At 45.4% G+C, this 15,816-nt stretch overlaps 1 protein-coding gene across 1 annotated transcript; it reads right to left on the minus strand.

Annotated features, from left to right (window-relative positions):
- Positions 1-2,328: 2,328 nt before the first annotated feature.
- On the minus strand, positions 2,329-9,614 carry klhl22 (kelch-like family member 22). Its single transcript, XM_030778848.1, has 8 exons — positions 9,525-9,614; positions 8,200-8,542; positions 6,891-7,056; positions 6,300-6,611; positions 5,144-5,553; positions 3,770-3,962; positions 3,147-3,380; positions 2,329-2,720 (listed from the first exon to the last, which is right to left on the minus strand). Exons 2-8 carry the CDS (start codon positions 8,424-8,426, stop codon positions 2,379-2,381), a joined length of 1,884 nt encoding a protein of 627 aa, XP_030634708.1. The 5' UTR covers positions 8,427-8,542; positions 9,525-9,614; the 3' UTR covers positions 2,329-2,378.
- Between the last annotated feature and the right edge of the window lie 6,202 nt (positions 9,615-15,816).

Consider the following 15,816-nt stretch of genomic DNA (forward strand, 5'->3'; position numbering starts at 1 on the left):
CCACGTTTACAGATAATCTGTGCTGTCCCACAGAACAAACAGAATTCAGGTGGCGTTGAAGGTGCCCGCGAGGGAAAAGAAAGAAAGAAAGAAAAAAAGAAAGAAAGAAAAAGACAGAAAGAAGAAAAATAAACGGACAGATTTTGAATGGGACGCACTGAATCTCTTTCCACACCTCTCTTCACTGACCAACATCATCAATCAACAAACAATCTTCCTTTCAACCATCCTTTTCTTTTACCTGTCTGTCTTTCTTTTACCCGTCTGTCTTTCTTTTACCTGTCTGTCTTTCTTTTACCCGTCTGTCTTTCTTTTACCTGTCTGTCTTCTTTTTACCTGTCTTTCTTTTACCTGTCTGTCTTCTTTTTACCTGTCTTTCTTTTACCTGTCTGTCTTCTTTTTACCTGACTGTCTTTCTTTTACATGTCTGTCTTTGGAACGATATCATTGGCTTACACCTTCGCATATTGCATATAGACACATAATGACCCGTCACACAAGATCCCACAAAACGCAGATTAAACATTTTGACCAGAACTTCTGAAAACCAGAGGACTGGGCTAGCAGAGCTGACATGCTATGGGCAGGTCCTCCCTCATACCAAAACCAGATTTTTGTGTCGAATGAGGAACAACTTCAGGAGTGAGACTCGGGTTTGGTGAAGAGTGAACAAAAGGCACAATGGAAATAAAAACAAACTTGCTATTTCTGTTCTGTTCTTTTCTTTTTTCTTTTCTTTTCATTTTTTAAAGTGCATGTTAAAATAGGTTCCTCAATAAGAGCAAACAGACATTAAAAAGTCACTTCTGGTGAAGCTGAGGACACAGGACACATAATACAACCATGGCAGACCAGGGGTTGGGTCATAACCTTTGACCTCTATGTGCATTTAAACACACACCGTCAGCTTATCGGATCATACCTTGGATCTATATCGAAAACAACAAAACAACACCCCCCCCCCCCAAAAAAATACTTTCTTTCTTTGGAGAGTTATTGCCGCAGTACATGAATCTGTGTCACAGAATGTTCAGGAGAAGCGTTTTCGAGTAGTTCTGACAACCAGAGTAAAAAAAAAAAAAAAGATAAATAAGCACAAACAGGAGAACAGTGCGTGAGGTATCAGAACAGCTGGACGACTGCGTGACATAAACATGTGACCAGACGAAAGAGGGATGCGGTGGAGGAGAAGAGATGAACTGATGATTAGTGAAAGACAGGAACTAACAGTGCAGAGCTGAACTGGACTTTGGGGCTGTGCAGTGTTTACACATGACGGCGGCCAGTTCAGCTCCTCCTATAAAACCAGTAAAACCTGTAAGTGAATGAACTAGTAATGGATAAACCAACAGAAGGTGTGATCGGTACAATCTTCATCACTAACGCAGAAACCAGTAGTTAATCATGCTTTTCAGCAGGTATTAAAGGAGATCCCAGCAGAAGCAGACTGCAAGAGAAGTATGTTTTTTTTTTTCCCATACAATAATGCAAAACTGCATTAATCAAACTACATGTGCAATTTACATGGAGAGAAGGAGAGAGAGAGAGAGAGAGAGAGAGAGAGAGAGGGGAAGACAGAAAGAGAGGAAGCGGGTACATGTGGGAAACCGATTGCTAATGCCTGTTAAATGCCAACCAGGGTCTCATCCCAATAAAAAAAAAAGTCTGAAACATGATTGAGAAAAGTCCAAAAAGGAGAAGATCATACAAAAAAATCTCTTTTTATAAAGATAAGACAGAGTTTCCAAGTTAGTCCTTTTGTGTTGTCTCTGTTATACTGTGTAAGGGTTCATGCAGGTCTGTTTACACTGTAAGAGACTGTTTCAGACTGTTTTCTTTTCTCATGAGCATCAACCACAGTAACAACCTGAAAGTCTGTCTGTCACCACACACACGCATACACACACACACACACACACCCACCACACACACACACGCACACACACACCCCCACCACACACACACGCGCGCACACACACACACACACACACACACACATACACACACCCCCACCACACACACACGCGCACACACACACACACACACACACACCCACCACACACACGTGCACACACACACCCGCACACACACACACACCCGCACACACACACATAACTGCACAGACTCAAATACACACACACACACACACACACCCAGATACAGGTACACACACACACGCACCCACACACACACACACACACACACACACACACACACCTGCACACACACACATAACTGCACAGACTCAAATACACACACACACCCAGATACAGGCAAACACACACACACACACCCACACGCACATGCACTAGCACACACACACATAACTGCACAGGCTCAAACACACACACCCAGATACAGACACACACACACAGGTGTCAGTCTTCGCTGGAGTTTTCTGAATCGTCCCAGTCCACTTCCTCCCATGATGCTTTGGCCTGTTGCTTCCAGCTCCGCGCCAGGGCCATGGTTGCCCGGGGCAACAGGGCCACGCAGGCCGCCACCCCCGACACCCTGTCCTCCAGCATCGGGCCGCTCTCCCAGCGGTCTTCTTCCGGGTCGTAGATATGGACGTATTTCATACGACTGCCCTTGTCGTGGGATCGGCCGCCCAGGACGTAGATCCGCCTGTCCAGCACCGCGATGCCAGGCTCCCCGTGACCGGCAGGCAGCGGGCACACCACTGACCAGCTGTCTGTGCCAGGGTTATAGCATCCCACCTGTACACAGAGAGAGACCGAGAGAGAGAGACAGAGAGAGAAAGGGAGAGAGAGAGAGAGAGAGAGAGAAAGAGAGAGAGAAAGAGAGAGAGAGAGAGGTTATCTCAGCTGCTCTGATATTGTAGTCCTTTGTGTTGAACAGCCGAGAGGCGAAAACCCTGCTGAAGTTCTTCCAAAGCGTTCACTTCGGTCAGGACGTGTGAGGTTCATCTGCCATTTGGGAAATTCCTTTTTCACTCATATGGAAGCCCGGTCCCCCAGCCAATCAGCACGATTCAGAGAGTCATGTGACTTTATGCTACTGGACCGGGTCAGTGCTTGAGACCTGTGTTCAGGTTCTGTTGCTTGTAACTCCTCCCACACGGGGGGTCCTTACGAAAGTTCGATGTGAACAGAAAAAAAACATGACTCGACAGTTTTCAGTACCTTCAGCACGTCTCTTCGATAGCCGAATCCGTCGTTGCTTCCGCCAATCACGTACGCTCGTCCGTTAACAGCGGCCATCCCGTGCCACGCCCTCTCCACGGGGCTGTCGGAGCGCGCCGTCCACTGGTTGTCACGGGGATCGTAGCAGTACGTCTCTTTCAGGTATGCCATCCCCCTCCGTCCGCACGCGATGTAAATCTTCCCATCAACCACTGCTCCTGCATGAGCGTGTACCTGGACCAGAAACACAAACACACACACGCACACCAGACGCACACATCACATTGTGAATTGCACATAAACATATTGCACACAGACACAACACACACACAAAATCACACACATATAAACAGATGCAACCCACAGACACACACGCACACACACACACACACACACACACGATGCACACAGGCAGAACACACACAAGAGACACATATACACGGATGTATCACACACATACACATCCCATCACACACACACACACACACACACACACAAACACTCTCTTTTAATCTCTATGCCAGAGACAAACAGGTGTGAATTCTGTGTCGTCGGCATCACTCAGCTGTTTCTCAGGTTCATTAAACTGTCTGGGTTTTATCTGACGGTCCCGGATGTCTCACCTCCCGTCTCAGAGGACTAACATACTCCCAGGTGTTCGTCTGGGGATCGTAGCGTTCCACGCAGTCCAGCTCGGTGCTGTAGTCCCTCCCGCCGATGGCGTAGATGTGGCCGCCCAACACACACACGCAGTGGTCGGCGTGCTGCTGGAGCAAGGGTCGGATGCTGCACCAGGCGTTATGGCGGGGGTCGTACCTGCGAGGTCAAAGGTCAGGTGAGATCACTAATGGTATACTGTATGCCTTGAACGTTACGGCGATAACGCTCGATTGGGTTTTCGGCCGAATTAACGCAACCCGCCCCTACCCCTCCCGTCTCAAAAACTCTCCCTCTGTCTGCCCCCCAGGACAGAGAAATCACGGCCCAAACACCAAACGGAGGGAGAGGGGGAATTAGAAGAAGAAGAAGATAAAGGCGGTGATAAAAGATGGAAAATGCTTTGGAACCGCTTTGATTCCTGAAACGTGAAACGTGTCCCAAAGAGAGACTCACTTTTATCAAACATGTTTCGCCAGCAGAGGAGAACCCAAACTGACTCAGACCGCCAAAAAAAAAAAATCAAAATCAATCACAACACCACGCAAAACTCATCATTAAAACGTCACGGTCAGAAATGCTGTGTGAGAACCCAGCCGTCTTTTCACTCTCTCACTCCCTGTAAACACACTCTCTCACTCCCCGTAAACACATCGGTCTTCAGAAGCCGGGTCAGAAATTATACTCCGTCTCCCATTGGCTGTCAGCTCCAGGCAGCCACAGTGTGTTCCAACTGCATGCCAGCTGTTTTTTTTTTTATTTGTTTGTTTGTTTTTCTTTTTTCTTTACAGATAGATCTCTGGAGTGTCTTTACCCTGCCCGAACAAAACGACTGGTCTGACAGCATTTATCCGTGTTTACGGCCGACGCGATAATCTCGTATTACTAAGCCCGGCTCTGGGTTCTCTCTGCTCCCAGCAGCTCTGAGAACGTTCTTGTGGAGGAAGATCCCTGAGGGCGTGGGATATTATGCTACAGGTCTCAGGTCCAGACCAAACCAATCAGGCCCAGAAGAGCCGGACCAAATGCCTTCAGATGCCTAAAGCCAATACCAGCTAAAACTACAGTGAATCAATACTACGGCGAAACAACACTGTTTCTGCTACGACTGCTCGAGTGTCGATGGACAGTAGCGCTTAAAAGTCTTGTTTTTTCTCAATTTGAAAACAAAAACAATTAAGACTCAGTGACCCTAACACAACACAAGAGACATAACAAGTTCACACAGGTCAGAGAGTTTGATTTAGATCCCCTCCCTGGATGGAGAGCGTTCACACCTGATCTGAATCGGATTGGATTCACATGCAGCGATTCCCCACGTTCTCCCCGGTTCTCCTCACCTCCAACATCGAGACTCGGCGCGGAACCCGCTGGTGTTCTTGTCCCCTCCCACCAGGTAAATGAAGTTATTGAAGACGGCGATGCCCATGTTCGACATTCGGGGGGCGCAGTTGGTCACCACCCCCCTCCACTCGCTCCAGCTCTGGTGGAAGACGTGGAAACGCTCCTCATTGTCCGCCATGGTCCCCGAAGAGAACATGCCTCCAAATCCCAGGATGCAGTGCGTGCTGGAACGGGGCTGAGTCAGCGGGGTCTGCATGATGGGCTGCCAGAGCTCCTCGCTGTGGTAACGCAGCGCCTTGGCGACACACTCGCGGAGCGGACAGTCTTTGAGTCGGCTGTGCAGCCTTAGCAGAATGTGATGCTCCATCAGACAGAAACGCACGGCCTCCAACATCCGCAGCGGCTCCTAACACACGGACACAAGCTCAGAATTAGTCCATAAACGCAGCCTTTTGCATACGATACACATCTCACCACCATGACATTCACTTGCGGATCACGAATTCGGGATACACATCCAGTTTTAGTGTTTATGTGGTCCAAACTCACCATAACAAGTAACACAATGATGTACACACTTGAAAACAGTGCCCTCTGGTGGGGTACAGTAACAGCGCAGGTGTTAATGGATCTGAAACAGCTCTGAATTCTCTACATGTTTTTTCACTCTGAAATTCAAACTATGCGAATTCTGATGAAGTTCTGCTCCTGGGGGACCACCTTCCTGCATGGTTTTGTTCCAGTCCTGATCTACCAGAAACAAATCTAATATTCTGCATCTCCTAAAGACCTTCATTAGCGGGGGGAGGGGGGGGGGCACCGCCGAGTCCTAATCCACCCCAACATAACCCTTAAACTGCACCTCTCGTCCATAACTCTGCCAATATTAATATAGCTTTACATTTTACTAAAGCTGAACATGGATCTAACTATGCTTTGTTTGTTCCTGTTGATTCACTTGTGCTTTTTGAAGTACACATAAATCATATATTTGTCGATTTTGATGATCACACAGTGACTCAACACAAGCAGATTTCATCGTTTTAGACGAGGAAATGTACACGCGTTTTTTTTTTATTCCAGTCGCTTTTGTTCTACATCATGACTACACTTGGCTCTGCCCACCTTTCCCTGCATGACCTTTGCCCTTACCTTGAGGCAGACCTGATCCCTGGCCACCTGCTCCGGACTGTAGTGGTAATGCAGCGCGGCCTCGTACACCTCGTTCTCGGAGCTGACCTCCAGCTCGTCGCTGGACAGAACGCCGAACACCTTGTCTGCGGGCAGCTGTCGGTAAACGGCTGTGCGCGAGAAGGTCTCGATGTTCTTCAGCAGGTACAAACGCAGCTTCTGCTCCAGCTGCTCCAGGCCGTACACGTCCGCCAGCTTCTCCAGCTCCAGGATGTTCTCGTCGTCCAACCAGGAGAAGAGGAAGTCGCAGCAGAAGCCAATCACGTCCTGAACCTGGAAACCACGACAATGGACAGGAGAGAATGTTTCTGTTGGGGACTGAAACCCTCTGAGATATAACCACGAGACGTGAACAACAAAACACGAAAATATGCAGATTTTTAACAAATCCAGCACCTTTGACCTGAGAAAGTCTTTTTCGGCCTCACTCAACCGTGAAGACTTACAGAAGACAGAACCTGTTACAATATTTCCTGTCCATCATCACCACCACCATCACAATCATCACCATCATCATCATCATCGTCGTGGTCACTGTGATGTGAGTCTAACCTGCAGGAGCGTGGCGGCGCACAGAACCTCCTGCACGTTGTCCAGGTTCAGCTCGATCTCGGCGGTGTAGATGAAGTCCAGTAGTTTGCTCATGGCCGTGTAGGTGACTCCGTGCACTGGGATCTCCGCCTGCTGCATCTCTCTCAACCCCCCTGCAAACATCCCCCTACGAGGGGTAATGACGGCAAACACACACACACACACACACATCTGAGCTGGTCCTTGGTCATACACACACAACCATACACACAACACACAGTAACACACACACACAACACACAGCCATTCACACAACACACAGCAATACACACAACCAAACACACAACACACAGTCGTACACACACAACACACAGCCATACACACAACACACAGTAACACACACACACAACACACAGCCATTCACACAACACACAGCAATACACACAACCAAACACACAACACACAGTCGTACACACACAACACACAGCCATACACACAACACACAGTCACACACACAACACACAGCAATGCACACAACCAAACACACAACACACAGCCATTCACACAACACACAGCAATACACACAACACACAGCCATTCACACAACACACAGCAATACACACAACCAAACACACAACACACAGTCGTACACACACAACACACAGCCATACACACAACACACAGTAACACACACACACAACACACAGCCATTCACACAACACACAGCAATACACACAACCAAACACACAACACACAGTCGTACACACACAACACACAGCCATACACACAACACACAGTCACACACACAACACACAGCAATGCACACAACCAAACACACAACACACAGCCATTCACACAACACACAGCAATACACACAACACACAGCCATTCACACAACTCACAGCAATACACACACAACACACAGCCATTCACACAACTCACAGCAATACACACAACACACAGCCATTCACACAACACACAGCAATACACACAGTCACACACACACAACACACAGTCATACACACACAACACACAGCCATATGCATAGCGCACACCTGTACGCACAACAACAGGCTTCCTCCTCAAAGCTTTACACTGAATGCCCTGATTGGACTCTTAGCTATCAGACTCACTACACTGGCAAAACTAGTCAGACACATTGAGGTACCTAATATGCTATATCATGGTTAATAAAATTTCGTCCATTATTAATTAAAATATCGCTTTAAAATTTTGAATTGAAAGACAGAGTTAAAGAAAAGAACGCTTAGATGACGGACAGCCAACCAAAAACGACAGAAACCCGTCTGATAAAAACGGCCGCACTAACCTGAAGTAGTCACAGGAAGCCGCCAGAAGGATGCGATGGGCTGGGATTGGCTTCCCCTCCACCAGTAGCACCACGTCAAACAGTATCCCCCCGTCCCTGAGTGCCAGCAGCCCGTCCAAGAGGCCCTGGGAGTGGGCACTGCTCCGGTATCGCTGCCGCCCGCACGGCCGAACCGTCCCCGTCGCCGACCCACCCACGGGGTCCTTCGAATCCCCAACCTCGCTCATGGCTATTCAGAGTGTCCCGCACACACACGCGCACACATACACGCATACACCCCCCACACATGCATACACCGGCCCCTCACATCACACAACCTCTGGTCACCCACTGTTCAACATCCCTGAGAGAGAAGACAGGAGAAGTATAAATTGTTTTCTAATTTAGTCAGCTAATCTGAGAAAGGAGTTACATTTTCCTACTAAAGGCACTGCACGAAGCAAGATTACTCGTTTAGCCAGAAAAACTTGAGTCAAAAGTTAAGCCGGTGCAACAGGGAGTTTATTCGCTATTCTCATACTGGATCGTTTGAATTTGGCTAATGTTATCTGTCTAACTGATAAATTATGCTGCACGGAAAACCGGCTGAAGCACGCTGCATTTGAAAGGAGAATTTGCGTTAAAATGAGAAGGGATTGAGTCGGTGCTTAAGAAACCAGTCCAGTAATAAACGCAGCTTATGCTGCTGACCTCTGACTTTGTTTGGCTTTTTTTTAACCACTCGAACACTTCATTTATAAAACACAGCGTAAAGGTTCTGTGCTGACACCATTGTTATAACACTATAATGACGTATCTGTGCAGACTCCCATTTGAGTTCGTATCTGAGAATGACAACAATGTCGTTTAGGACAGCGTTCATCACAAAGGCTTTGACAGTTCGACTGATCCGAGGTAGATGTAGGTTTGAAAACATACTCCGACAGGAAATTGCACTCTCTCAGCAAGGCCACGGTTAGCACGCATTACCCTGCCTTTCGAGTTTGCAAGAGAACGGCGGACACATAAACAAGTATTAGCTTAGATTTGTGATGAAATGCAAAGGGAAAATTGATACATACAAAACGCATTTTGGTTGAAAGCTGCTATGATCTCAGCCTGGCTTTGTAAGTAACAACCAAACCTTACTAGTCAAATCTTGCTCGGATGTCAAAAGAACTTGTAAACAGTCGCTCTTTCAGCTGTTATGCTAACGTATAATATAGTTAACCTAGCGATAACTTGCAGTGCGCTTAGCAAGCATCTGATAAAAGCGCATGATATGAACATACTAGAAAGTAATTTTCAGTGAAAATTAAACTTAAATCTGTTAAGTAGATATTCACCTCCAGAAGGAAGATCAGACGGTTCCAAATAGCTGACAGACCGACTTAGTGACTGTCATTTCACTTTCAATAACGCCTCCGGTAAAGAGAGGTTTGTTTACCCTGCCAAACCTCCACTGTACCGCCCCCAGTCACAGATGATACTCAAATACAGATATGCAACTCTTGGTGAAAAAAATAAACTAACACGCTGACATGCTGTCTGATCAGAGGAAGTGTAAAGACGTCAAGGGAGGAAGTTGCTTTTGTTTTGTATTGCAGGGAAAGGGAGAAAACCGAGACTGATTCGGTAACGTGCTTATTTTTGTCAGAAAAGAGACGAGTGGTTATAACCGCTACTAAAACGGGGTTTTTGTTTTGCAGGTAAAATTCGAGGTTTCACACAAAGATGAATTTCAACGAAAACTATTGTTTATCCTCTATCCCTTATACAAGCAAAAGAGAATTGAGGTCAAATTATGGCTGCATCCAGAGGCAAATTCTGTGCCCAATTATGTCGAACACAAGGTAGTAACTTGTCTTGTCTCTTTCTACAGGCTGTGGTCAAACGGACCCCCTTGGCCGGTGTCGCCTCCGTCGAAAAACACTTACTTCCGGTTAAGTAAACTGGACCTAAAAGTTAAAGGTGACACATAAAAATGCTGAACGGAGAAGCCCATCCACATTATTTTAAGATCTAGTAACCACCCCCATTATGATGACAAAAACGGCTGGATAAACAGTAAAAAAGAAAAGTAAAACAGAAAGAAAAACAGAAAGTCCCTAGAAATCATTTTTCACTAGTGGTAAAGGTACATCAGTCATTTTACAAGCACTGAGCTTGTTCTCAGAGGGGGAACTCCACAGATAGTTACCATATGTCTCTACGCCAAATATCCGAACTGTCAGGTATTTTCCAGTCGGGCAGTCGGGCAGAACCCTAATGGAATGAATCCATCTGCCAAAGCATGCCATCACAAGCTCTCACAGAAATGAATAAGGGGAAATAAACAGGCCAGTGTTTGGGGAGGAAAAAAGTTTGAAATTGTAGTTACCAGTTAATTCTTGCCTCTCTTCCTTCAAAGAGTCTCTTTGCAGCTCTTTGCAGTGGAGCCTGCCGTCACCTCATGCTTTGTCTGGACAGTCATTAAAATGTTTTGAATTCCATGATGTTACCACTGTTGTTTTTGGTAACGACGACCGAACAGTACATTTGCCAATTTCAGCCCAAAGAGCGCCGATCACGTGGTTGGTGATTGGTAAACAATGTGATTTAGGGTCATTTGTGTCATGTTAGAACCGAACTGTGCTGTCCACTCAGTTTGGAGATTTGGAATTAAGACAAAACACCGCAGCGTATTGTAAATAAAGATCGTAATCGAGAACAGCTTCCATAAATCATTACCACTATCATTACTTCTGACACATGGCATTAATCATTGTTCCGTTCTCTTACGGAGCTAAATTCAGAGACAGATACCTGTTCGGGCCTTGGCTTCGGGAGAGATCCTTTTAAGATATGTTAAAGGGATGCGCGCGCGCATGCTTTCCTTCAGGTGCACTCAGTCTAATGGTCGGAGACAACATCGTAATGATTACAGATCGGGCGTGATTGGCATTGTTATCGTTATTGTTTTAGATCTGCTGAAGGGCCTTATGACTTCAGGTACTCAGAGGACTTCGAGCCCTCAGAATCAACCCGGCTACCTCTAAGAAAGTTGCTTAAAGTTGTCAGAGAACTTCATTTATCTTCTGAATTTTTAGAATCTGAATTTGAAACAGATACGTGTTTACTCACTAGTGGAGCTACAGTCCAAAGGAGACTGGAAAGCAAGCGCGAAGCTGCTGGTACTGGAAAGGGCAGTGCAATTCTGCAAGTCCCGTAACAATCCACAGGAGGGCGCTCTCCTCCCTTACAAAGAAACCTCTCTGACAGACCGAGAGACCGCATTTTTCCCCCCGATCTTGCTGTTTTTTGCAGATGTCCTCAACTTCGGTCCTGATTATCCACAAGACGTGCTATTTTTGCCCTATCCCAGCATTACGACACTTAATTAAAATTATCCACTGATGTCTGAGCCTTTGGCATCTTAAACGTGATATAGCCTAGCCTGGCAGAATGTACCGTTTATGGGTCCCTTGTTATGGAGAGAAGAGACACTGATTTACAGAAGGTAGTTTTGATTGGATATGTGCTTGTAAAAAAAAGAAGAAATAAAATATGATAAAACTGATCATAATTTTGAAACTGACTGAAAATGGGAGCTAGGTCCTCTGATCTGTGTTTGTGTTTACTTTTCCCCAAGATACGTTCTGTGGATTGCTTAACATATTGGTTAGTGATATTAAGCGAATTATTTTCAAACGGTGCTCCTATTTCAAAATACCAGTGAGACCATATAAAAGATCTCCACAGAGAACACTTATGCAACTGCACAGAGCCTCGAATAAGACCCTGCTACTGTTTCGTTATTATATTTGCATTGACCATAAAGCCTTTATTGCTTTATATCTAAATGGGTTGTGTTGCTCCTGTTAGTTGCTTAGACCGTTAGTAATACTTGGCATATGAAAGACCTCAAATCAATAAAGACTATGGAGAGATTGGGGCCAAAGTGCTCCGCGTTAAATTGGTAAAGAAACAATATGAATGTGAAGCTCGTGGTTAAAGCACACGCGGTTTACAGAGCAAATAAAACCAGTGTTTCATATTTCTTTCGGCTCAGTATGAATTAGTTTATGGTAGGAAGTAGTTCCAAGTGTTCACTCAGGGGGGTTATTTATAAAAACAAAACAACATCGCCTCTTGATGTACTTTTTCTCCGTGTGACCCAAGCTGTTAAGACAGCAGTCTGGGAACACTGTGTTTTCACAGTGCTCTCGTCATCGTGGAAAGAGGATTTCATCTGCATAAACAATTTCCTCTGAAGTGTCGGCTCGTCCGAAAGCAGACTTGAAAACTATCCAACTTTTGCCTTCTCTAACTATGTATGCGACTCACGCGCTCCTTTTTAAAACGGCATCTCTCTAATCCCTCGCCTCTCCGCACCCCCCCCCCTCCTCTCCATGAACGCCCCATAACATTTCCCTTTGAGTGCTATTTCTTTTCTAAACCGCTGCATTAATTTGGTAGGTAATTATCACTGAACGGCTACTCTTGGACTTGCTCATAGCAAGTGCTCACGTTTTCTCAGTGTGTGTGTCAGTGCTAATAGTGATTTCCTTCAATTAGACCCCCCCGGGTAAACTGTCGGATTACCTTTCTCTGTGATGAAAATAATGTCAGCATGTTACACAAAGGCATGGACCACTCTGTAATCAGTTTTTACAGAGATAACGGCCGTCTCATTGTTTTCTGTGTTAAACTGTTGGTTCACTGAATTGGCTTTCCTCTGGAGATGTCTGGAACAATATTCAAATGATGAAACATTGAACAGAGATTTTCAGTCGCTGTTCAAGAGGTCACGAAATGCTTTAAAGCATGCTAAACCGCTTATGAACGATCTTTATTAATTTGTAATTATGTCGCATGATGGAATATTTGCATATGGAAAAAGCGTTTTGTTTTTGTTCTGGTGTCTGACTGGGGACTCCAAGATCCCTTTTATACCGAGTTTATATGAGCTTCCATAACACCTCTGGAAACGTCACCACACAAATATTCAGATTAGTATTCACGAGAGTCCGTCTCAAACTGACAATGATAATAAATTAGCTTTTAAGCCTCCCCGTGTATGAATCGCTTATCGCGCCTGCCGTTGATTTTATTATCGTAACTTGTGGCATACCGGTTGCCTTTGCCTCATTTACATGAAAAGTAATGGGAATCTAAATGTATCTGTCTTCTTTCGTTTGTCTATCCCCTCACCTCTCGGCCCTTCTTTACGGTGTCGCGGGGTGGCTTGTGACGTCATCGCCCGTCTCGACGGAGCGAGACACGTCAGAGGTAATACCGACGTGTCCCATTGTTATGAATTTTCATTCGACGGGGCCTTAAAGCAAGGTCACGACAGCTACCTTTTAAAAAAAACACACAAAAAAACCCCGCAGTCAAACAAAATACACTGTGTTACTCCTGGCTCTGCTTTTTTTTTTTTAACGGCGCGAGATGATTCATCTCGCTTGTATACTGTCAGTGCAGACGGTAATATTTTTTTCTTCCCACAGAATTTGACTCAGTCTTTTTACGGTGCAGCACCCCTGTTGCGATTTGTGCCTCAGGCTTACTTAAACATATCTTTTTTTTTTTTTTTAAAGCTATGTCATCTGACACACATGACAGATAAAAGAGATACCTTAGAGATGGGTTATGTAACATCAGTTCACGCTACTCTTTCTTTCGTTCTCACTTTCTTTCTTTTTTTTTTGTTTGAGATGTGCAGTTGAAAAAAATGTACAAATCCTTTGGACAGTTACTTACAGTTTCTTCTCATCCATTGGTGCTGCTGCCAAAATCGCCTTTGTTTTTCTTCTTCTATTTTAATTGTATCGCTCCAGGTTTTTTTGTCATCTGTCTTTGATGCGTGAGAATATGATGGAGTTGTTTGTTTTGTGTTGTGCTGTGGTTGTCAGGGATGGCAAACGTCTGGTGTCGTAGTTAATGTCTGAAAATGACAACATTCCTGAACATGTTGTTAAAAATATCAGCAGAGGCCAAACGTGGGTCAGCTCCAGCAGTCCCCTACAGGGTCAGTGGTCAGAGAGACATAATACAAAGAAAACAACTAGAGAGAGAGAGAGAGAGAGAGAGAGAGAGAATTGGAGGGCTCCATCTACTTTTGAAACTCTCAAACCCAGACATGGTTGTCTTACCGTAATGTAGGAAGACATGAAGCATATCTCAGCGGTTTATAGAGCATTTAATGATAAAAAGAATCAACCAAGAATGGACTATGCTAAAAAAAGTAAGAAAGAAAGAAAGAAAACAAAAAAAGCATCGTTTCAAACACTGTTAAGATGCTTAAGGTCTAGTTTCACACCTGGTGTCTGAATTCTATGATACACTGACTTACTTGATTTACTTAATTTCTTCACAAGATCTCATGACATTTCGGCGATGGGATTTCCAGGAAAGCTTCTGGCAGTTTTCTTCCCTGGGGCGTTCGGATGTTGAGAAAGTCCTTGCTTACGATCAGCTGTCTCCAGTTCACGCTCACTTGACCCCGGAGATCCTCATTCCCGTAGTAATGCATCAAAGAAAAGCGTAATCTAGTTCCGGTGGACTTGGTCCGTGGGACGGAACACGTTTCTGGGCGTCAGGCGGATGGGTCCCTCTCTGAAGAATCAGATTTTGATGTACGTTTTTTCTTTTTTTTTCTTTCATGAATGAGTGGTGTAAAGACATAGTTTCGAGAACTTGTCTTGAAGGTTGACATTCGGAGTCTTTCAATCTCTGCTCGTCTCTCAAGAGCACGTTGTGCTTTATGGCCTCTCCTCTGTTCTGTTTGTCTGGATGGCTGCATGACAAAGGGGCATTTCAAGAACCCTGCACCCAGGAGTCTGAGATTCCTTCTTTGAGTTTTTACCCTGTTCTTACAGATTTACAAACTACAGGCCAATGCTACAGGTCAGACATCCAGCAGGTCTTTCCTTTGATTATGATTTTTTTTGTGCTTTTGTCAGACAAGTACACGTCGACGTTGTTAGCACACGCAAGTGACTGGGACAACTATTGTTAAGTGCACTTGCTATTTTCATAGGTTTTGCTCAAGTGAAAAACGTTTTAAACTCGCTCGCGTCATCACTAAATCATGGATCAGCATTGAAGCTGTCACCAAAAATAAAAACCCAATAAAACCGTTCGAAAGTGAGAGACCTATTGTAAAAAACATGCTGGGACGAAACCCACAGATGACGTGTAACCACATGAGATTACTTAAAAGTGAAACTAACAGTTGAAGTTTAGAGCGAGAGACACAACCTGGTGTTCTTTGGCGCTGTGATGTGCCAGCGATACTGATTAGGGGACAATGGCTCTAATTAGCACACGACAGTCCCAGCTCCAGAGTCACGCCATACAGCCCAGGCAGAGATCTGGAGGTGGATGGTTTCTATGCCGACAGCTCTGCCTGGCACCTGGGGGCTCCTGAGCTCAGTTCCTGACAGTCGCTCAGAGAGAGAGAGAGAGAAAGAGAGAGAGAGAGAGAGATAAAGAGAGAGAGAGAGAGAGAGAAAGAGAGGGAGAGAGAGAGAGATAGAGAGGGAGAGAGAGAGAGAGAGAGAGAGAGAGAGAGAAAGAGAGAGAGAGAGAGAGAGAGAGAGAGGGAGAGAGGGAGAGAGAGAGAGAGATAGGACCTGGTAATGCTTCCATCTT

This window comes from Chanos chanos, chromosome 1 (genome assembly GCF_902362185.1).
Source record: "Chanos chanos chromosome 1, fChaCha1.1, whole genome shotgun sequence".
Taxonomy (NCBI): domain Eukaryota; kingdom Metazoa; phylum Chordata; class Actinopteri; order Gonorynchiformes; family Chanidae; genus Chanos; species Chanos chanos.